Genomic DNA, 24,558 nt, shown 5'->3' on the forward strand with positions numbered 1-24,558 from the left:
ACTTCCTAGTCCAAACCTCCCGCAGGACGACGGGGGATGGGAGCGGGCAGGATTTGAACCCTCGACTATCGATAAATCCGAACGACAGTCCAGCGCGCAAACCTCACGACCAGGCAGCCATCCATCCTAATACAGACGTTACTTCTCAGCAGATATATAATATAATATTCCAAGTAGATGTAATCTCAGCAGATATATAATATAATATTCTAAGTAGATGTAATCTCAGTAGATATGCTATGGCTATAGCAACGTTTTAAGATGAACTTCTCCTTATTATTCGAACCCCCGATTCGACCCAGATGATACTTTTTGGTGTCGTTGTTTTTGTAAAGAACAAAAGACTGCACTTTTAACAACTTTTTTAAAAATCATACGCTTCACGTGATGTGTCCTTAGCGCATGGAACGGGTTGCACTATGGCACGTCTGTAATGTATGTTTTAGACTTAACTCTTTCTCTCCTAACTGACGATACCAACGTTGATTCCAACAGAATGTGATAAACAATTACGGAAAGAAAGAGTTAATAGAATACTTATAGTCAAGTCTTTTGGGTTACAAAAGATACCCGAATGAACATCTGTCTTGGGAAATATCGGCCATACAATTAGGGCTACAGGATATAGCCTATAATTTAGTTGTCAAAGAAGGCAGTTGTTAAAGAAAAACACTTAATTTAAAGATAATTTATTAGCACCGTGAGACACGGGTCCTTGGAAAAAGATAATCCTCCACTGAGCTAGGCCTAAGTGTTGGACACTTGGATGAGCACAGTTTTGTTTAGCTTCGAAATCTTCACAGCATTTCTCCCACTTTTTGACAAAGCTTAGCCTATATCAACTCTCTCTGTCTGTCTGGAATAAAAGTTTGTACACTTTATTTATCCACACCCAATCTTGGATCAAGCGTAAATTTCGCACAATTATTTCTTTTACCTCACAAAACAATATTCAATTTAAAAAGAAAACAATGAGTTAATTAACTATTGGTAATTAATTATTTTGTTTGGTATCGAACAAGAGAAAGAAATTGTACTCGACTGATATGTTGTGGTATAAGTTGAATTATTCCCCTTTTAAAGCTTTCTCTCTAGCCTCTTAAAAAGTTTGAAACTAAAAATAGAAATTTTCATAAGTACTTCACGTAATTTCACACAGATATCTCTTTCTTTCTACCCACCCCTATTTCAACTGTTCCACACAAGTTATAGAGTCATAGCGTAGGCCTATTGATAAAGCTAAAAGCGCTAGACAAAAACAATTGGTAAAAATATTTCTAATCGCACTGGTTTATTATTGTTAGTCTAGATATATTACAAATTTAATTGAATTTCTGATCCAAACTAGTTAATACAATTGCATCACATAATATAAGCTTTGTTTTCTAAACAAAAAAAAAGTTTTTTTTTCTCTGCATTCCTCACTAATCTTCGGACTCGAAGACAAGCTTTATTATCATTGCTATTATAGTAAAGTAACTTTTAATATGTATATAAATTTGTATATTAGACATGGATGTGGCAAAATATGTAGATCACAGCTGGGGCTGCGTAGCCACGGGAAATACTGCATTCTTCATTCATCTTCGGACTCGAAGACAAGCCTTATATATTAGTCTTTGGACTACACAATAATTTAGTTAGGCTGAAAATGTGTTACGATGTAACTTTTTTTACCGACTAATTTCTGACTTAAGCGAGTAGACGTAATTATCTTTTCTTTTGAAGGAATGTCTGTAAATGTAATTTATAGATCTATATTCTAGACACAGCCCATGATACAGCCCTAATGAGGGCCTAATGGTTCTAGGTTCTAGAATAAGGAACAATGCGAAAATCTGATTGCTGCTTTTTTATTTACTTGTAAAATAGAAGAGCTCTTTGGTGTGGAGGTAACTGGTCTTGTTGTTGTTTTTACCAACTTCCGGGGCTGTGAGGGTGACATTACACAGAATATTAGTGCTGTCCCCTCAAATTTTACGGAAAATGTCGCTATTATTAGCGAGAACCTCGCTAATTTTGCGCTTATCAACTAAAAAACCCTCTTTGTTGATAAAAGGTACTTCAAACAGTCTAATAGCAAAAAGTTCAATTCATGTTGCACACTTAACAGCGTACGGTGGATCCCCTCCACAACGTAAGAAACCATGGCCATACAAAGAAAAAGGCTTTCGATACTGGCATATCCCATTTGATAGAGTTGACAGCCGTCTCGATGATAACAGCAAGATAATCATTATCGATGGAAATGTAGCCTCTGGAAAAACAGAGCTTGGCCAAAAAATTGCAAAAGAATTTGATATGCTTTACGTACCTGATTTCAACAATAGTGATATGTGTGATTTGATCCCAGAAAAAGGGTTTGATTTACGAGAATTTGATCCACAAGTACCTGTGAAAACTCGCACCTGTGATTTTGAAAAATTCTACTCTAGAAAAGCACCTAAGAAAATTTTAGATAACTTCCCAAGGGAACAGTACATACTTTTCAGACGCAAATTGTACAGATTTGCACAGAAAGTGATGGCTCATTTCTTAAGCACAGGTAAAATAGTAGATCAGTTTTTCAGAAAGTGAAAAACAAAATCTTTTTCTATTAATGTTTATTGATCATATTCATTGCTATAAATTATAGAGTATAAATATCAAATTTGCCCTCAGACATCAGCTTTGTTGACTACAATATATAGGGTTGTATGGTCATGTCAGTCATGTAAAATACTGCTATAATCTTTAAGACAATGCCTAAAATTATTATTATTATGTGTACAAGTCAAGGTACTAATAAGTATGAAATAGACATGATACTGCATTTTCATCTTATTTTGCTTAACTATAGTGAATTTTTAGTAAACTACTGTGAAAAATAAATTTCACCTTTAAATGATTCTAACAGCTGTAGCTTTTCTTTATCAACTAGATTTAAAAAATGGAATATTATATATATCTATACATATATGAGCAACTATTTTCCAAATATTACATAAAATTAAAAAATGCACTGCTATGTTATGCTGTTACTTGCTTTCATTTACTGTCTCTTTGACCCAATCTTACATAATCTTTTTTGTAAGCCCATTCCAATCTTTTTGTTGTACAGGTCAAGGCATAGTCATGAACAGAGGCATGTGGTCTGATATTGTGTTTGCTCATACTCTGGCCAAACAAGGATACATGAGCCAAGCTGGTAATTTGTTAGATTCAGCATTTTTAAAAAATCAAGTTACAATAAGCTTTTCTGTGGGAAACATTTATGTTAGTCATTATGAATTACAGTATCTTAAACTTTGTGTATCTGATAGCAATGTTTTCAGTCTCCTAGTAATATAATAAAAAAAAGTTGTATTATAAATTGCATGATTATGATTTTGTTTGCCTGTACATTTTTAAAGTTGTTTTTTTTTTTTCAGCTTTAAAAGCTTATAAGTATCAGTATGAAGTGGCTACTGACTATTTTTGGCATCCACATCTCATCATATATTTAGATGCTCCAGTGAGTTTTGTCCGTGACCGAATAAAAAAACGGAATGTGGTAGGTTAATTTTTTTTTAAAAAGGTTTTTAACTTTATAAGAATGTAATTGTTTTTTATGCCTCTCTTTTCAGTAACAAAGGTTATTTTTTAAAAAGTTCTATCTTATTTATCTAAAATAAACTCTTAATTAGTTTAGGTTATTTGAATAATATCACTGTAAAGGTAATATATAAAGGTAATAACTACACCATAAGTGATTCTATTTTTTAAATAATAAATAAAAGTTTCTTGTGTTGTCTAATCTAATCACCTGACTACCTCTTTTATTTACTACTCCCTTCTTTAATTTTTTTACAGATTTGTATGAGCTTTGTTAAGTTTTTGTAATGGTAATGTTAATGTCTTATACTACTAACACAAAACAGCAAACTTTACACTCATTCTTGTATATTGTTTGGATTATTGTTTAAAGACACCTATTAGTAATTGGAAATATAAAATATTTCAGCCATGGGAAGTAAACAGTCCAGTTCTGACTGGTGAATTCTTGAACACAATGAATGAGGTTTATAAAACAGTCTATCTCCCTCACATGAGGTAAATTAGAACTTTATTATTTATATCTTAAACATCCTGAGGCTCCAAAAAGCTCACTATATACTAGATATATTATGTCTTTCATGGACAACCGTCTCTCAGTACAAATCACAGCCAGCAAAACACACAAGGTAAAATTTCCCTAGACAATTCAAAATCAAAGCCATATGTCTAATCAATGACACATGTGAATAGTACCTACAGGAAATGTAAAATATACTCTGCTATTACTAACGTGAAGGCATAATATGGGGAGCATTAAAGGCTGTGGAAAGAGGCTGGAAGACAACATTCAAACAAACAAACAACCAACACAGTGTAATAGAGAAAAAAGATTTAAGAACATAAGAAGCAAAGAACACTTTGTCAAACTACAGATCAACTAGCATTTGACCACCACCTACCCAGCAACAGGAAAAAAAAATAAGATAACCTAAACATGTTACCTGGACAAAATCTCTACAAATTATTAGGACTAAAAAAAAATGAAATAACTAAGTATTTTCACTGTACATTTTTTTAAAGGTCTTTAATGTTAACTTTTTTTTTTCTTTCTCTTCTTCATTTGGCAAGGAATCATTGTGAAATTTTGAGTTATAACTTGGCAGAGAATCCTGTGCTAGATTTTGATTTGGTAAGAGCATCCTTATAAATCTGATTTTATTGATTCAAATAAATAAAATAATTGACAATGTGTTTGTCCCCACACTATTTTTAGTAGCTATATAAAAATTGACACATAAGAACAAAATGTTGAACGAGTATAAAATATTGAAACCATAAAGAATGATGCTTTGAGCTGCTATACTTGTGGCACTTCTGAAAGTGGATCAAAAGAGTTCTTAAATCATTTATTTTTAGCCCTGACATAGAGTTGTTCACATCTTTCCTAATATGATATAATTAGTGTTATGGGTTAGAATTCTCCTTTAAGAAGATTTAAACACTTTTACTGAGACAACTTTTATGAACTAGATCATCAAAAGTTGTTAGTTGTATCTGGTATACCATAAACTTGTATCTGATATACCATAAAATATTAATCATTTGTTCAATCTGTGATTATGAGATACTGTTTTGCTGTACCAGTGGGACTTATCATTTGCAAGATTGCTAACAGTGGCTTCATGAAAAGTTGTAATGATAATTTTTATTTTTGTCTGTGGTGAAGAGACTTAGAAACTTAGCAGTCTTATAGATAGTAGTTAAACTATTCCATAAACTTCTGGACAATTGTTTTTTGGAAGATACCAAAGAATCAGCTGTGACTAACCCAATCCAAGCTTCTTTTTGTTTTGTTTTTTTTACTTTCCCAGCAACTGTCGTAACTGGGAGAGCTCACATCATCTAAAAATTCCTGCTGGAATTCTATTTAAATCTTCAACCCATTCCTTTACCACAAAACCACCACATTCCACGTAATTAAAGATTGCTACTACTGATCACCTCATTCATTGGCTTGACTTTATTTTTTAGATTGTCGAAGAGATGGAAAGTTTAGATCTGGACAATGCACCTCGTGAACATGAGCAACGCTTTGAAGACTGGAAATATTTGCACAACACAGATTACAACAACATGCGCAGCTTGTACGTTTTTTAAAACCAAGTTCATTTTGTAAACTTCTTGGGTATTGTTTGTCATTTCTTAGAGTATATATTTGTAATATATTTGTGCCTCACTTATATCAACTCTTGTCTTGTCAAATCTTTTACACATGATTTCTACCACTTCCCCTTCTTCGATCAAGTTGAAACTTTGCGCAATAATTCGTTGTCAATGACAACACGCGAATCAATCAAATATTTTACTAATAATTCAATTAGTCTTTATTAATTTTTTTTAAGATGGAAAACGTGCTTAATGATGCTAAATTTTGTGCTTCACCAGAAAGGAGTAGAAATTATGTATCATATATAAGCATACACTATATATGATATTTATACATTTATATAAGACTTGTGCCAGTTAAAAATTTTAGATTTTATTGCTATTTCACTCTCTATATGCAAAGTTTTTAAAAATGTTTTTTTTTATTTAACTTGTTATAAAATGTATTTTCTTGTCTTTCAAAGCTGCTCACCTAATAACACACAAAAGCTTGATGAAATCTTCACTTTCTACAAACCTTTTGAGGCACCAGAATTAGTTCTAGATGGATATGATGAAGAGATCTACAATGAAACATTACAAACAGTAAGACCTTAGATAGTATAAAGCAGTCTAGTTTTTGCTTATCATCCACAGTAATCACAAATCTTTATTTGCCTCAGTAAAGAATATTTGTTTCTTCTGTATGTTTATTTTTTTAGTCTACTATACACTTTTATACAAAAAGGATTAAACTTTATTTTTAAAAAAGAAAATGGAAATACCTTTCTGAATATGGAATAGCCGGGTAATTGAAGAAATAGCCTGTATTGTTGTCTATTATCTGTTTCCAATGGGAAATCAATGTGAGGAAAAAAATAAGATGTTTTCTGGGTAAAAAATCAATTTCAAAGCAAAGATTGGACTTAAAAGTAATCTTCCTGTAATAGTGCTCATAAGCTTTAGTTTTAAAAGAAAATTGGACTTCTATGCAGTTATTTTAGATACATGGAAATAGCAGCACAGAACACCATAAAATGCTGATTTTGACAGATAAAGGGTTAAAATAGTTCTCTTCACAAAGCCTTTAAGTTACTGTTCAAAAATGAATTTAAAAATTTTATATTTGCTTATAGATAGATAAATATGTACATCTCATTAAGAAAATATGTCCTAATTAATACATTTGCTTTAACTGACTTATATTTATTTTTTCAGGATCCTCGCATCAAGTATTTAAAACCTGATAGAGTTTTCTTATAAATGTTAGATTAGGAATCATGGACAAATTATAATTTTCTTTCAATAAGATGACAGCGTTTTAATTCAACTAAAACAAAAAAAGAGACAGATCATATGTTAAGTTTAATGTATATTTTCTCTATTTTGTTTTATCTTAAAAACAAGTTGAATAAATGAAACTTGTTGCTGATACATGTTTTTTTTTTTTTTAATTTATGCTATTTAAATTGATAGCTTAAATTAGCTTACATCAATTTGCAAAAGTCATTAAGTGAACAGCAGTATGTTTGATAATAGAGCTATTGTGAGTATTGTTGAGCATATTTTGATGTGGCTATCCATTATTTTGTAAGATTGAGATTTTGTGAATAAAAAAAAAATTAACAATTTTAATTAGATAGTTTTTTTTGTTATATTTATATCTAGTTAAAAAGTTATTTTTTTAATTTTTTTTTCTTGTTGCATTTTTTAAATATTAATCATAACTTCTGTATAGGACATTCTTTTAAAACCAACACTTCTAGTTCAAATTAATCAGAATCTGATCTTATCATGAATTTTGTATAACTAGAGTTACTGAGAGGTTTTACAAACTTATACATTTTTGGGGGTGATTTTTTTCTTATCCACTCATAGTAAGATTGCTTCTTGACACACTAAAATGGACACATAAAAAGGTAGACAAGTTTAAATGCTGCCTATGTTAATTGGTTAGGCCATCCATTATACCTGAGACAAAACTGACCTGCCTGGACTTGATATTAATTACTATTCTAAGAACAGCATCATACAATATTGAGAATGCTTGTGAATCTCAAATGCTGTTGTTGTTTTTTTAAAGGAGTCCGTTAAATTTTTATAATACATTAACACATTTATTTAAATTATATATTTTAAAATCTGAATTAGTTTTTAAACATTATAAAAAAAGTCTACCTTGACTACACTTTCAACCTTAACTTATTTAGAGTTTTTAAATGAGCATTTTTACAATACCTCTATTCAACTCATAACTTCGTGGAAACTTCTGGGCGGACATGGATCTCAAAACCGGCTCGTAACAATTTTCCAAGAAATTTGACGCTGTATTTTGTTGGGGAAAAAATTGCTTGCTCGTTTGCCACACTGGGAAAACTCTAGTTTGACCGTTATAATTTTTCAAAGTAAAAAAAAAAGATTTTAAATTAAGTTATTTTTGTTTTAAAGTAAGAATCAGTAATATCTTGTTGACATAATCTCTTTTTTTCCCCATTAAGATAATAAGCATAACATATTCTAGGCCTATATTTGGTGCTAGATTTTCCCACTAGTTACTCGTGTTATCATGATATAAATTATTTCTGTTTTGGTTGACTGACTTATCCATTCTTGTTGATGCCATGGATACGTGTATAACGTAATGATCTCTTTTGAAGCAACGTCTGTACTTAATGAAATAGGAAGGCTAAAAAATAAATATCTATATGCGCCTGGACTATCGTTTTGTCGTCTCGATGGTCTCTGGTTCATGCCCTTCCCGCTGCCATCCCCCATTGTGCTGTGGGAAGTTTTGACTTCCATTTGATTGGATCAGTAAAAAGTATCTAACGTAAGTCTACGGATTTAGATTCGTAAAAGAAAATTTGCCTACTTAGCTCGAAATGCTATCCATGTAAAAATGATTCTTTCAACACTAGCTCATTTGAAAGGAGCGCGTAACAAATGGCACATCTGTCATCCAGACTAATCTAGAATTTTAGCATGTTAAAGCTTAGTCTCTTTTCAAATGATTTGAGTGTGTGCACCAAAAACTGCGCTTATCAACGATTCGTGGCAGTGGTAACGTAGTAAGAAATAATGCAGTATTGGTGACACCTACACAAACATTTTGGACCTCAGTGTTAGGGATGACATCATATCAGTTAACAGCCCTAATACTTGATATGGTAACTCTCAAGATTAGATCGATCGAGGTATCTAAGAAATAGCACATAGAGCAAGGTCCTCCAGAAGTAAGTCTACGGACTAATGCTGTAAAAAGAATATGATGAAGCAACACATGATTCTAAGGTCCGATACGACTTCTAATTCTACAAATTAAGTTTTGGATTAATATCATTCGTTTACTTTTCATTCACACCAAACCCTAATTGTGTCAATAGACTCAATTATACAAGTGATTTTTACTTTTAAAATAACTATCCTCCTTACCTAAATAATCGTAAGGTAAGGTTACCAGACGTACGGCAAAAGATGGACTTTTTTTTTGGAAAAAGGAGGGGGTGGTCTTCAGTCCGGTAGACATTTGTGCAAGATTGTGAAAATGTCAGGCTTCTCTACTACTAGCCTACTCCTCTGAGCACTTTGTTTAGGCTTATCTAATTCTAAATGTTGTCGCTAGGTTCATAATAAAACCCTGTCCACCGCTTTACACAGCGTAATGGGGGAAGTTTGCATTATGTGACTTTAACGTCACGGTTAGGATGTAATAATCTTCAATTCTGAAGGAACGCCAGAAACATTTAGGCCCTAAAACAAATACATGCATTGTCACGTGTTCTAGATCTCGTATTTTACATGTGATAGCCTACTATACTGAGAGAAACTGTTTTTAGTTTCCTGGATAAAGTTTTTCTCCTTTACATTGCAAAATCCTCTGTTAGTTTGTAGATCTTAGTCTATGTGCATTGCTAATTCTGATTTTTCTGCCCTCATTCTCTCTACGTCTAGATCTAAATGCTAGATTCTAAATCATATGGTGGCCCAAATCGACCCGCGGATCAAAGTTTGTTCTAGCGCAACTAATCAACCAATAGAAAAAAAGATAAGAAAAATAATCGGTTTCCGGAATCATGGCTTCCGCAACAAAAATAAATCAGTTTTCTCTTTGTTGATTACCCTAACGAACGTATCAGATGAATTTATCGCGTTTTCACGGTATTGTATTCATGGATCTAGTCATAGCCTACTAAATCAGGTAAATTGTTTGTTTTAAAACAACGAATACCATAATTTAAGATGTAAAAAAATGTCTTCATCTCTTAAAATCTAATAAAAGTTTAATTTAGAAAATTATAAAAATAATAAATTAATAAAATTATTTAAAGATCCGCACGACCATCGATCAATCATCCTGAATCAATGATGATTTTATTTTATTATTTTATAGATCTTGTGTCAGATAGAGTTTAGAGTCTAACTGATGATGAATCTGAATCAGATGATTAGTCTTAAGTCTTAAGTTATAGTCTTATATTTAATTTATCCTCTACTAAGCTAAATCTAGAGTAGAGTCTACTAGATTACTAGAATTAGGTGTAGTCAATGAACTCAATGTAGATAATATATAGAATCTTCAATCTATCTGCTGATTGCTAAATTATTAGTCTACTCTCTTGGCCTCCTTCAGTAAGGCTTCAGTTGTAGAACGACTATGGACACTATGGTTCATCTCGCATACTTCCTCATGTGGTAGTGGAGCCCTATTTTGGAGAGACACTCCCGTCCACAAATATTGCAGGTTAAGGTGGCTTTTGCTTCGGTGATAGAGGAGCTGGCCATTTTTGTATTGTACGTTTTTCTTCCTGATCTGAGACCGATGTTCTTTCACTGTCCATAGCTTTCTTGGTCACTGTCTCTCTCCATTTGGTGCTGTCTAGAGCTATGTCTTCCCAATGGTTGGTATTGATGCTCACTGATTTGAGGTCCCATTTTTATATATATGTAACGGAGGTGGGGGTGACCAGTTTTCCTTGAGCCAGTCGCGAGTTGTCCGTAGAGGATGACTTTCGGGATGTGATTGTCCTCCATCCGGCGAACATGTCCAAGCCAGAGCAGGCAGCATTGTCTGAGGGCTGTAAAGATGCTGGGAATACCTGATCGCGCAAGGGCAAGGATCTCAGCATTGCAATTTTTCTTTCCATGTGATTTTCAAGATCCTACGGAGACATAGCAAATGGAATGAGTTTAGTTTTCTTTCTTGCTTTGCGTAGGTGGTCCATGATTCACTTCCATACAGTAGTGTATTCATAACGTGTGCCTTGTAGACTTCCATTTTGGTCGCTGTAGTTAGCTTTTGGTTTTCCCAAACTCTTGGCCTGAGTCTAGAGAAGGTTGAGGCTGCCTTCCCTATGTGTTTTTTTATCTCCTCTTCTAGTCTACTATCAAATAATATCTAATCTACTTATCTACTAAAACTAGATCTATTTATTTAGAATCTAGTATCCAGTACTTAGTACTAGACTGGTACACTACTTAGGACTACTACTGATCTTACCTCTAGAGTCTAGACACAATCACTGTCTGCACTACACTGTCTACAGGGTATAACTATACACTATAGACTAGACTAATAATATATATATATATAATAATATTATTTTAAATATATAGATCAAGATCTGTAACTCAAATTCTGTAACTAGTGCACTAGATCTAGTGTACTTGACTCAAGAGTGTGACAGTCATCCCATTCTCAGTATTGTCAGTATTACTGAGTATTTTATGATGAACGTGACCAGACTGGTAACAGGGCTGGTCTTGCCTTATACTAATACTAACTGGAGTCCCTAGGTGAAATGAATTTGTAGGCCAAAAATGAAATAAAAATAAAACAATAACACAGAAGAAAAGTTTTCAATCACGGAATTTATTAAAAACTTACCAGTATGATCTCTATCTAAATAAACCAATAACTTACTAAAGTATAGCCTATAGAGAGCAATTTCTGTAGCGTTCTGTAAATTTCTTTAAACATATCTGTGCAAATATTTAATAATGATAAACCTTCAACAAAAATTTAATTTTCATGCTTTGGTGACAGCAAAGTCTCAAATAAATTGTGAACAGATCTCTTCGCTTATACTGTATTTTAAAATTATTATCTTCTGGGCATGATTCATACTGTCCTAACAATTTGTCCAATTCCTCAAAAAATTCCACTGTTTGGTTGAAACCATCATTGCACAGTGCCATGAAGTGCTGAATTTGTTTCTACAAGACACTGAACTATTATAAAGCTTATTCTTTGTAAAACATTGTTCCTTTGAAGGGTCTCTTTTTGCACAAGTTTTTGTGTTTTCTTCTCAATTATCCCTTCTTTCTTATATAGATACTGATTTTCTAGCTGAAGGAACATCAGAAACACATATTTATATATATTGTTGTAACCCTATTGGCGGCGCAATAGGGTTAACTGTACAATCAGCTGACACATGTGACACAGGCCAGAAAGACTGTTAGTGTGCTATGTTAATGGACAAGGGACAGTACTGGTATGAATTTTGCTCGCAAATATGACCCGTGTTATAGTCATGTGATGATAAGCCTGCGTGGACCATAGACACAGAGTGTGTAATAGGGCAGTTCAAGACATGACAGCGAGGAGACCAGGACTGTGAGTCGGCCATGAAGTCGATCCTGGTGGAGTCCTCAAGTGAATGTATGAGTCCAGGAAGAGACAGAGACAGTAGAGTTTAGTACAGTGATGTACAGTGTAGCATTTTTAGTTGTTGATGTGTTGCCAATTGTCTCGTATTGGCTGTTATCTATTTATTTGACCATTATTAAAGGACCAGATTATTTGGAGCTCTTGTTGTCAGGTTCTTGCGTTGATGTGTTGTGTGTTTAGCAGTGTTTACAGAATGCCTGATTAGGAGAGATCGTAACAATATATATATATATTTGTACAGGAGTTAACTAAGGTAAAGTAAAGTTGCCCTTTCAGACTTTGCAATCTATGGAGCAGATGATGTCATCTGTTTCAATGGTCCAGCACAAAAAAACAACCACCTTTACTTTTCCCCAGCTAATGTCAGATACCCATTAGAGCTGTATGGACTCAGAAGGTCCCTAAAGATCCTGAAAGTAAAAAATCCCAGTTTTCACCAGGATTGGAAGACAAGTGCTTTACCACTCAGCCACCATGCCTTGTACAAGAATTTACTGCTCCAAGACAAAATGATCTTTCCACCACGTTGTTTTGAAACTTTATGCTTTCCTTGTATCCCTACTTCTCAAAATAACTTTGAATATATATTACATCTAATAGAGTAAATTACCACTTTTAGTAATACAATACTCTTGAATGTAAACATTTCAAATATGACCAAACTGAGATTTAAAGGGTTTTTCTGTTACAGATTTAATAATTTAGGTTTTTTTTTTTTTTTTTACAGATTCTATGGACTAATAAAACAAAATGATGGAAAGAAAAGTTCGACTGAAAACAGTCAACCCTTTTATTACTTGTTATATTTGCAAAGGATATTTAATTGACTCTACCACCATCACAGAATGTTTACACACTTGTAAGTATCATTGTAATGTACCTCATGTGATTGTGTGTCAAATATTGATACTTACCTAACTTGATGCCTTGACATTTAAAACATTCCTTATGATGTAAACATTTTATATTTTCAGTTTGCAAAAGTTGCATTGTAAAATACTTAGAGGAGAAAAACACATGCCCAAAATGCCATATTGAAATACATCAAAGTTACCCTCTTAACTATATAAGGTTAGTCTTTCAAATTTTCTTCCTTTCTTGTAATAGGGAATACAATATTTAATTTTCTGTGAAATATTTTGTTTTCAATTAATAAATTAGGTAGACGTAATTGATTTATTTTCTTTTTTATTTCTAGTTTTGACAGAACCATGCAAGACATTGTATATAAGCTGGTACCAAATTTGCAAGAAAGTAAGAATTATTTATTGCATAAATTATTTATATATAAATAGACTTAAATTTATAGAACTTTTTTTTTTAACAATAATAATGGAAAAAAAAACTGTTGGCAAGATTTTAAAATGTATTTTTTTACCTTCTTTTTTTTTTTTTTTTTTTTTTCGCAGAAGAATTTCAGCGTATGCAAGATTTTTACAGAAAAAGAGGATTAACTGTACCTTCTAGTATAGGTGAGCCATGAAAACTTTTTTTTATACAACAACGTAAACTAAGCCCCCCCCCCCCCTTTTTTTTTTTTTTTTTTGCTTTAATCTTTTTTTTTTTTTTCCCCATGCAGTCAATGATGAAAATAGTAATGAGTGCAATAAAAGTCAAAGTCAGGAAAACCATGAAGATGAAGATCACCATCGTAGTGATGAGCAAGTCAATATATGTTTAGAGTGCAGAGCTCCAAATTTAAAGCATTTAAAGAGAAGATATCTACGCATTTCATCTCAGGCAACAATCACACATTTGAAGAAATTTGTAGCACTCAAGCTTTATAATAATATCAATAGATTCAAAGAGGTAAGGCAGGAATTTTATTTGCAAAATTTAAATCCACTATAACTTTTTTTTTTCTTTGGGCAGTGGATGTTTCTAACATCAGTAGAATGAGAGAGTATTGGGTGGTTAGCACATTGTCCCACTATGTTTAATTTAAATAATTATTTCGAGCTGGAAAGAAAAATATTAATGTGTCCCTGTCTTAACAAAAAAAAAGTGTTTTCCTAGGATTCAAACAAACTTTCAGATATTTGCAGCCCAAGTTTCAGCCGTATTGTTTCTTTTTAAGTTTAAAAGATCAATCACTATCTTTCAATTTCTAGCTATGAAAAATGTCAGAGGAAATAATAAGATGAATGTTTTAAGTTAATGATGGTTGCTATATTGTCTGCTATTTTCATTTAAAGGCACCCCATTGTAAAACGTTAAAACCATTTTTTTTTAAACTACGGTTTAAATGAGTATGGAGACTAGTGAAACAGTGTGCTGACTTGTTCTCTAAATTTGTTTCATTGAATCTGTTCTTGCAGGTAGATATATTGTGCAATGAAGAAATATTAGGCAAGGACCATACTTTAAAATTTGTGTCTGTGACACGATGGAGATCAAAGGTATTTTAAAACATTATTTCTGTCAACAACTAAGACTAATGCTCTGGAGTGGGGGTAGGCATAAGTTCAGTTTCATTGACCCTCTGTACTTGTGTAGGCCAAAGTTTAACTTATTAGACTTCTCCCAACTTTTCCCATAAGGTTTACTCTGTATCAAAACAGTTTGAAAAAATATGAGACTACAATCTTAAAATCTAAGCAACAGAATTGTTACTAGAATGTTTTAAACTATTTCATTTAAACAATTTCATGTGTTTTAATGTTTTATATTTATTATTTGATCACTAAAAGCTTTGCTCATAATTGAGTCAGTGATTATTTTTGTTTACTGTTCTTATTACAGGATGCACCACTCTTACTTCATTACAGACAGAGAGTGGCTGATTTGTGACCAAGTATTCCCATTGAATGTGTATATACATGATTTAATGTTATTGCTAAAGTCATAATGTTGTGGGGGGGAGTGTGAATGTGTAATATAATTACATAAATATTTGTAAGCAAAGCATGCTTGTTTTATTTCATAGATTGATGTATGAATGCTATTAAGATTGATGTAGCATACAAGAAAACAAATGGGGTGTGTGTCAGATTGATGGTAATGAACTTGTGATGTCTTTTGTTTTTCTTGCAATTCTGTTTCATGTGATTTTTACTGAATTAAATTTATCTTGTGACAGATAAATAAAAGATTTTAAACAATAAAAATGATATAAATCTTAATGCAAATCATCAGTCATTTATTTTACAATATAAAAGTATTTAAAATAGTCAAATATCTTAGAGGTAAGTTAAGTTTGCAATAGCTGTGCACAGTGATTACCAATATAATAAGTTTTTAATTGCGCACAAATAAATAAATTAAATATTATTTGCTGTAATATTTATTTTGTACACAACCAAGGCTACATAAATATAAAAGTTTTCATAATTAATCTTTTTCTTTAGGATATTGTTCAGAAAAAAAATGAATCCTGCAATATACATGTATTGCGTTTAAAATTGTATTATGAAAGTCTGAAAAGCATAAACCCACAAAATCAAATATAACATTACAAATATGGTAATTAGAAAGAATACTAAGAACATAATATGAATTGGATAGCCAAGAAATAAGGATGGAACATTAAAGCTACTTACCAAATAGAATTAAAGAAGCTTATATTTTTAACTATATTCAGAAAGGGACAATAATATGCTGAAAAGTAGCTACTAAAAAAAAAAAAGCCACATACACTGTCAGAAGTGTGTCAGGTAACAACTGAAGTTAAACAAGGATGTCTACTTTCATTCATTACATTATTAAACAATAGATTGAATTACAGAAGAATGTTATTCTATTCGGGAATAAGTAGCTTCATATGCCCCAAGAAAACTCAAAACAATATTTAAGAAAAGCTACAGACACAATGAGCCCAAGTCACTAGGTATGAACACACCAAAAAGGTTACAATGAGGCAGAAATCAATGAACACAAAGACTTCACTGAAAACCAACATTAATAGTCCCTGAATCATACAAGTTTTAAAGTCTATTCAAAGAAAGTCCCTTAAAATAAATGTAGATGTGTTGAGATAAATGTTTCAAGCAAAGCTAGAAAAAAAGTTTGATCTAATATTGACAATTTTCTTCAGGTCAAATCTTTAAAAGCCAATCCTCCATGACAAAATTGCTAATTTAAATTTGCAGTTATTTAAGAAGCAATGTTACATATTTTAAGAAAAAAATTAGTTAAGAATAGAGCAAATAGTCTCTGAGTCATAAAATATTTATCATTTGGTATTGGGTGGCCAGTTATTTAAGAAGCAATGTTACATATTTTAAGAAAAAAATTAGTTAAGAATAGAGCAAATAGTCTCTGAGTCATAAAATATTTATCATTTCGTATTGGGTGACTCAGTGGTTAGGTTTTAATTGCTACTTAATGACCTTGGGTCTAAGAAGTTCAGAGACACTTCCAATAATCACTACCATTGCTAATTTACAGAAACAAAAAATTAAACTAAAAACAACAACAAAAACAATTAATGGATATATTACTGACCTTCAAGTATCATTTCTGATACAAATTACCCTGGATTTTTAACATATCACATATGATACAAGACATTTTAAAACTACTTTGCAAGTAAACTATATACAATATATTACAAAATGATTTAGATCAGTATTACAAACATTTAATGTAACTTACTTTATCATTATATTTTTCAATGATTGACAATCAAGTTTTAGCCACATGTACAAATTATTAAACTGAAAAATATGCATTGACATTTTTCAAACTCTCAGGCTTACTGTGCAGAAAGATTGTTATAAACATATTTATGGTGTCAAATTGTACCAGAAACAAGTGATTAATATTAGGTTTCCATACTAGTTTTAAGTTTGTCTAAAGGGGTCTAGAAGGGTTTCAATAATGTAATGAAAAAGAAACAAAACTTAGAAATATATAATTATATTTTTTATAGAATATAAATTTACAATGTTCTGAATCCAAAATTCTGTAATGTATGTTCTGAAAAGGGGCTACCCACGCTGATCATTTTTGAGTGTTTTGCATACTAGAAAAAAAATATCTTTCTGGAGATAGTAAAGGAGAAGCAGGAGGTTTCCCCTCCAGCCAGCTAGGGGGTCTAGGGGAGTGCTCCAACATCCCCACAGTGAGATCCAGGGCAACTAGAACCAGAAGAATGTAAAGGTTAAACAAGAAAAAATATTTAAAAACTGTCAGTAGTGAATTTTAAATTTTGTGTTTAGTGCCAGAGTTATCAGTTTTAAAGTCTCACCATTTGTGTGTATGAAGCATTTCAGAGAGTACAAAACAAAAAAAACAGAAAAAGAGAGTTGAGTAATTAAGCTATTTAAAATCTTCAATAGCAACATTCACACTTTTTTTTTAACTTTTAGATACCAACAATTTGAGAAGCTGACATGTTTATTTTTTTTTCTTTTCTAAATACAGTAAATAAATATATACATTTAGTATTTGTCAGTATTAAAACACAGTTTCATGAAAGGAATAATGCTTCAAACTTAACTATAAGTAATTTATTTTTCTATTTCTTTAATCCAGGTAAATATCCAGGATTCATTTGCAAAGAAAAGGAATTGTTGCAGATGTAAAAAAAAAAGAATACATTTTGTCAAATTAGCCAATCAGAATCAACTCAATTACAAAATTTTAGATACTACTTAAACACTTTCCAATAAAATTTTTTTGGACGTATTTGGTAATTGCTCAGCGGTAACAACTTGCTCAGGTTGTTTAAATATATGTTGTTGAAACGAAATAAATGACAGGAGTCCAAAGCAGACTTTATTTACACTCAGATATGCAGACTATATTTACACTCAGATATGATTAGTTTATGTATTGCCCAGTTCTGATGTTTCACGAAATCTGTAGTATAGCACCATTGGAGTTTCCTGAACAAAGAAACAAAAACAGAATAACTGATTTTTTTTTTCTTCTGTCATTAAAAAATTTAGTTTAAAAGTTTCAAAGAGCTAAACTGTGGTTGTCTAATCTTAAAAAAATAAATTGAATTTCTTAATCTTGTTACATACCTTACCAAACCAATTCATAAGAAAAATTTGCTTCATTGAAACTTCATCAGCCAAAACTTCACGATCACATATTACTTCAACCTAGATTTGATATAATTCAATACACACATTTATAACAGGAGGAACTCAGTTTGATAAATTAATTAATATTATGCTATTTATGCAGTTTCCGTTTAAAACAAATTTGCAACATTTCAAATATTTTCAATAGTTTGGGAAAAAAAAAAAAAAAGTAGAGAGAAATAAATTTTTAGTTAACTTAAAAGGTATTAAAATAAAACTATATGTAAATAAAAATTGACAGCATAAAACAAACAGAACTTAAAATTTTGAGCAAATCATCTTCAGACCTGTACATCAGAAGGGATAGCTAATTTTTTATAAAGCATAGCCTTCAGGTGAGAAACTAGGACTCGAATTGAGCATCTTAAAAATTTTCTGTCCAAAGAACGAAGAGGAAGAATTTTTCCACAGTGAGAAATTCCTTGAGATCTGCTTAAAAAAAGAATTACTAACATAAGAATTTTCATATGTTTATTAATTTACCTCTAATATAACATAATGAAAATAAAGAATATTATAAAACAATCTTTTTTAATTTAATAAAACAACATATAACCTCTGCATTTTTTTTATTAGCACATAACGTTTTCTAGTATGTTTGTAAATTGATGTTTCAAATAAAACTAACTAATAATATCAATGTGTTTTCTATCAAAACAAAAATCAATGTTGAACAGAGTTTTTTTAAGTCATTGTTATCTACGTTTACTGACCTATATCTTTCTAAACATAGACAAATCTGTTCATCATTTTTATACAAGTGTCCATCATGGTTATTGATAATGCTTGACAACTTTGGAATTACTGGCTCCTCTATAATTAAAAAATATGCCATTTTAGTTTCATTTCCAAAACTCTACTTAAAAATCTAACCAAAATTACAATGTAATTAATGATAAAACAGCATAAGATAACAGAAATATCCAAACTAATCTTCTGACATAATTAATAGTTATATTTAAAAATGTGTGATTTTGGAACAGATTTTTTTTTCTGGTTGCTTCTTATTCTACAAAACAAAATACTTCAACAGTAAGATGTACCTGTTTTATTTCCTGGCTTCTTGTCAACAGCCATCCCTCTAGATTTGTTAAATTCTTCTCTGCGAAGTTCCTCATCTATAGCAAATACATAAAAGTGGTGAGCAACATAAATATATGTATGCATTTCTATAATGTATAGAAGCGTGGTCGAGAGGCCAAGTGCGCTTGAACTTGGCTTGGCTTGGCTACCTAGAAGGGGGCTCGAGGTTCGACACCCGACTCTGGCAGAGTTGTCTTTACTGAGCGCCTAAAGGCAGCACAAAAAAAAAACAACTCCTAGATACCCCCTCCCCCCCCCCCCCCACTGGTCCACAAATGAGATTGGACCAAAAGCGCTCTGAGCATGCTATAAGCATGAAAGTAGCGCTATATAAAAGTTATAATAATAATGTATGCTATATGCCCAGATCGATTGGGTCAAAAGACATTATTAGGCATTTATAAGGAAGGATTATCTGTAAGACATTTCCATCCTGATTTTATGTGTTCAAATGATGAAGCCAGTGGTTATATTTTCATTTAAAGGAACTATTTTATTAAAAATAAAAATAACTGTAAGAAAAATAACAAATTTAAGTTTTTTCTTACTTTCAAAAAGGTTTGGTATCAACTTGTAGACAATATCTTGTAAAGTTCTGTCTGGACGTAGTAGAAACAAGGGATGTGTCTCATGAACTTTCAGCTGGCATTGTGGACAATGTTTGCAATTCATCAAGTATTTGACAATGCAGCTTTTGCAAACTGAGGAAGCATGCAATACAATAAATTCATCAATAACGTTAGCATTAAGTTCAAAGAGCACTCTGCTAAGGATAAACAATATGAGTGCTGCAGGGGTTGTATTTCATCATGATGAATTTTATCATTGATGACATAGTTAACTTTTTAGTTGCAAGTGCTATACATACATGTGTGTAAACATTCAGTTATAGTTGTGGCATCTATAAAGTATCCATTGCATAAAGAACACACGACATGTGGATTGATGTCTTGAATGTTCATTTTTATAACCTGTTGAAAAAAATTAATCTTCAGAATCAAAGTGCATTGACAATATAAACATCATGAAGCAGGTGGTCTGATACTGAATTCCTAACATTTGATGCCTGTACTGGAAATATTTAAAGTCTATGCCAAGATCTGAGCTAATCATCCCAAAATCAGAGGTTTGAGTTCTTGGGTATTTACAAGATAAAGACAACTTATCTCAGTTTACCCAGTTTCAAATGGATATCTGGCATACTGCATGGTTGGTCATTGCATTAGCTACACAACATCCTTATAAACCAAAAGTCACAAAAAGAAGTCAACTAAATGTTATCTGTCTTATGGATCACTAAGTCTTGAGGGAAAACTCTCAGATACGAGTACTAGTACCTTTATATCATCAATGGCATAGAAAGTCTTTATGCTCTCTGACTCTAGCTGCTAAGTACAAAAAGGATTAATAAGATAATAAATCTAATGAATTATAAGTAATGATATAGTCTTATTCAACTGCACGTTATAAACTAAATGCTAAATTATAATTAACAGCAACCAAACTACAAAGACATACATTGGACTAGTCTCTCTAAATTAGCATAACTTAATACAAACCTCATCCATTTTTTTTTTTGTACTATTTGGACTTTTATGTTGAATTGAGAGAGTCTCAATCAGTAAACCATTGCCATAAAATGATGGTCATTTGAAAATAAACTTGCAGTTTAATTTTCAGTAATCACTTGTCTCTTTGACAGTACATTCAAGTAGATCACCAGTTAAGTAGATTCTAGTTTGGCAAAGCCAGGAAAAGATTACTAAAAATAAAATAAAAATAAGATGTTAAATTATCACAGATAAATCTAAGTCATTATGATGCTGTTTTTAACGGAAATAAGAATAATTAATAAACAAAATTAACTGTAACTGTCTCCATTGAAGAAAAAAATAAGGTAATTATCTGATTTTTATACTAATAATGCCATAAGATTTTTTTTAATGTACTTTTCATCATATATAAATAGTTATAAAATCATGGAGTAGATATTAAGATTAATTTAAAACTTAAAAATATAAATAAACTAGCATTACACACCAGCTATACAGCTTGATTTTTTCCCAGGTTTTATATGGTTTATTATGACTGTAACATCCCCTTCGTATGTTTTTTTTTACATTTCTAAAAAATATGGGCCACATTTTGACGATTCCCTTCACATACCTTTTAGTCTGTGAATTACTGTAGGTTAGAATGACATGAAACAGCCAACCTTCTCTCTTTTTCTAGAACCCTTTTTTTTAATTTATTTTTTCACCCTGTGAATTGTAATGTTCTCTGACATAGACTTCTGACTTGAATTGGAACAGCCCACGTTATACCTTACCCACCCAAACACATACATGCTATCAGCCCAGGAATTCTAGTGTAACTTTTTACTTTTCCGTCTCCCCCCCCCCCAACCAAAAAAGTTAGTTCTATGTAAAATCTCTGACTTTTCTCTTTTCTTCAGCTTCTCAATTCAATATTGAGATATAATATATTTAATATACTCAATGTTGCTTTTTGACTGGAACCCCCACACATGCCCACTTTCATCCATCTTTTATAACAATAGCAGCCCCTAACTTTTTGTTTGCATCCTACAGTTGATTAATGACCCTTCCCCATTTTGTTTAACTTTTTAATTCTAGATATAGTACCTTTGGTAGGTTTTACCATTTTTCTTTTTGCATCTTTTAATCATAAGGCAAGCGATGTACAGTAGTGGACAATGCAAACATTTCTTTAGACTATCATTTCAGGCCTAGAGGAAAAAAATGCATTTTCTAAAGGCCCCAATTTAATGCCCTCTTCATGTTCCCCACACTATATTTATTTTGACATTGTGTAATCTAAAAAAAAAAAAGGAAATATCAATTTGGTTGTAATGATTGTAATTTTTTATTTTAACCCTTGAATGTAGAGTACAGACAGTACACTAATACAGAGTTGGTCAGTGTGCTAGCCACATGACACCCTCGTTAATGGTGGGCCACAGAAACAGATGACCTTTACATCATCTGCCCTATAGATCGCGAGATCTAAAATGGGTAATACTTTTAATACAGAGTGCATAGTAGTCTATCTACACACGCACAGAAGTGAACAAGCACACAAGACAAGTGAACAAGTACAAAAGTGAACAAGGACACATAGATCTATGTACATCTAAAGTACTAAAATTTAGTAGTAGAATTTACTAGATCTATAATTATAATGTAGTTGATTAATAATATTATTATTATTAGATCTTGATATCTATTAATGTCTATTTATATTTATATTATTTAAAAGTAATAGAATAAATTATTAATAAATATAATATATTGATATAGATCTATGACTTTCTCTCTCTTTGACTTTGACTCAATAAAGAGTCAATTAGATCTAGAATAATTATAATTATATCTTAGAATATCTAGATCTATAAATGAATAGTTACTATTAGATCACTATTACAAAATGACTATTTGAATATATTAATAAATTTGATAAAAATAGAAAATACATAATACATCATCATCATCATGATGCAGATGATTACATTAATTTAGATCTACTCATCTAGAGATCTAAATCTAGATTTCTAGTAGATTATCATTGATAAATAAAATAAATTAAATAGTAAATAGTAAAAATAGGTCTATTAGAATTAGATAATAAGTATAATATAATATTGTCTTGGCTTGGTAGTCTGTAGACTGTGGTCTTAAGTTTTTTAGAGTCTTGGGCTTGGCTCTTACTTAATAACTTACTAAATAGTCTTACTCAGTTTACTCAGTCTTAGTGAACTTAGTCTTAGTCAAGTTAGTCGACTCTTACTCTTAGTGACACACTGATCACTGACAGTCTTAGTGAACTTAATTTACTTAATCAAGCTTGGTAATTTCTTCTAAGGCATAGGTTAGGTGGTAGGATCTAGAGAACATATCATGACGCCAGATCTAGATCTATATAGATTTATAGATCTAGATTAAAATCTAAAACAAATCTAGAGTAGAGTAGATGTTTACTCTAAAAAAAAAAACTAAAATTAAATATGATCAATCGATCATCGGTTGTTTTGATTCGCTTTTCGCATTTTTTGCGATAACGAGTTTTTAATATTTTCGGTAGGTTTAATTACCCCATGTTTGCACCACATCATAAGTTAGATTGAGGCATAAATACAATTAGACTATTGTAGAGTCACTATTGCAGAACAGTTTGCTGCTACTTTTAGTTTTCAATTTTGTGCTCTGTAATGGTTAGACCGTTAGACCTTATGGAAAAACTAAAAGTATGTAGGCATTGCCCATCCATTTTCCGATAAAAATAGACGCATTGTTTAGTTTTGCAGCACATATTTAAATCTTACATTCAAATCGACTGCGATATGGTCAGTCACGGAACAGGATTTTTTTGGGAAGTCACGGTAAAAATGTCGGAACAAAGCCTATATAAAGCACATATTTTATTAGTCTTATATAATACTTGAACTCCTTATCTTCTTCTTTAATTGTAATTGACGTCACACAACCCTGATTTTCCTTACAAGGTTTTATTTTCCACTATTCTTTTTTGTTATATTTATATTATACATACACGTACGCCTATATTGCTATATGATATATGATATGATTTGTCTTCTTTTTGCTGGACCTCTGGTAATCATAAATTATATATTATATGTAATATTATTCTCTAAATGTTTTTAAATTTATGTAGGCTATAGGGCCTACTAATACAAACTCATAAATTCCGATAATCTACTTCACTATGTAAATATTAAGCTAAATACGCAGGTCAAATAATTAACATCAAAAGTGTTTCACTATTGTGACTATCTTTAAAAAGGTAAAAACTGGGGGAACACCTCCCAATTTTTTTTTTATTGAATTCCTGGTAGATGGCTACAAATGACGTTTTTCCACATTCATTTATAAACCGAAAATTAGGTGTATCATGCAGGTGATGGGTCATTATCATTTTTAAAAAGCCTATGCGGTTCTCCTGGTACGTGAAAAATATAATGGACGATTCCACACCTGTCAATTATTAACTTTAAAGACCAACTGAAGAGGTTTTGGGGTCGGACGCGGAAACCGGTGTAATACTTTTTTTTAGTTTCATAATGCTTAAAAAAAC

At 31.5% G+C, this 24,558-nt stretch overlaps 3 protein-coding genes across 6 annotated transcripts; 2 read left to right on the top strand and 1 right to left on the bottom strand.

Annotated features, from left to right (window-relative positions):
* The first annotated feature begins 1,901 nt into the window (after nucleotides 1-1,901).
* Nucleotides 1,902-7,296, top strand: LOC106054587 (NADH dehydrogenase [ubiquinone] 1 alpha subcomplex subunit 10, mitochondrial-like). The gene is made up of 8 exons (XM_013210510.2): nucleotides 1,902-2,545; nucleotides 3,101-3,187; nucleotides 3,411-3,532; nucleotides 3,983-4,071; nucleotides 4,645-4,705; nucleotides 5,548-5,660; nucleotides 6,147-6,267; nucleotides 6,880-7,296. The coding sequence occupies exons 1-8, from the start codon at nucleotides 1,987-1,989 to the stop codon at nucleotides 6,922-6,924; spliced, it is 1,197 nt and encodes a 398-aa protein (XP_013065964.2). The 5' UTR covers nucleotides 1,902-1,986; the 3' UTR covers nucleotides 6,925-7,296.
* A 2,404-nt stretch (nucleotides 7,297-9,700) lies between these two features.
* LOC106054607 (polycomb group RING finger protein 3-like) lies at nucleotides 9,701-15,453 on the top strand. Its single transcript, XM_013210545.2, has 8 exons — nucleotides 9,701-9,859; nucleotides 13,059-13,190; nucleotides 13,306-13,402; nucleotides 13,530-13,585; nucleotides 13,741-13,803; nucleotides 13,911-14,140; nucleotides 14,650-14,730; nucleotides 15,074-15,453. Exons 2-8 carry the CDS (start codon nucleotides 13,082-13,084, stop codon nucleotides 15,119-15,121), a joined length of 684 nt encoding a protein of 227 aa, XP_013065999.1. The 5' UTR covers nucleotides 9,701-9,859; nucleotides 13,059-13,081; the 3' UTR covers nucleotides 15,122-15,453.
* LOC106054588 (polycomb group RING finger protein 1-like) lies at nucleotides 15,450-23,529 on the bottom strand. Of its 4 annotated transcripts, none has more exons than XM_056018180.1 (9): nucleotides 23,301-23,529; nucleotides 21,006-21,208; nucleotides 20,315-20,417; nucleotides 19,995-20,147; nucleotides 19,407-19,481; nucleotides 19,077-19,176; nucleotides 18,651-18,795; nucleotides 18,301-18,381; nucleotides 15,450-18,159 (listed from the first exon to the last, which is right to left on the bottom strand). In XM_056018180.1, exons 2-9 carry the CDS (start codon nucleotides 21,012-21,014, stop codon nucleotides 18,100-18,102), a joined length of 726 nt encoding a protein of 241 aa, XP_055874155.1. In that variant the 5' UTR covers nucleotides 21,015-21,208; nucleotides 23,301-23,529; the 3' UTR covers nucleotides 15,450-18,099. The 4 variants fall into 4 exon arrangements, with proteins under 4 accessions (XP_055874155.1, XP_055874154.1, XP_055874153.1 ...); XM_056018179.1 differs by having other exon boundaries at nucleotides 23,254-23,529; XM_056018178.1 differs by having other exon boundaries at nucleotides 23,187-23,529.
* Nucleotides 23,530-24,558: the final 1,029 nt, after the last annotated feature.

Source organism: Biomphalaria glabrata, chromosome 1 (assembly GCF_947242115.1).
Source record: "Biomphalaria glabrata chromosome 1, xgBioGlab47.1, whole genome shotgun sequence".
NCBI lineage: Eukaryota > Metazoa > Mollusca > Gastropoda > Planorbidae > Biomphalaria > Biomphalaria glabrata.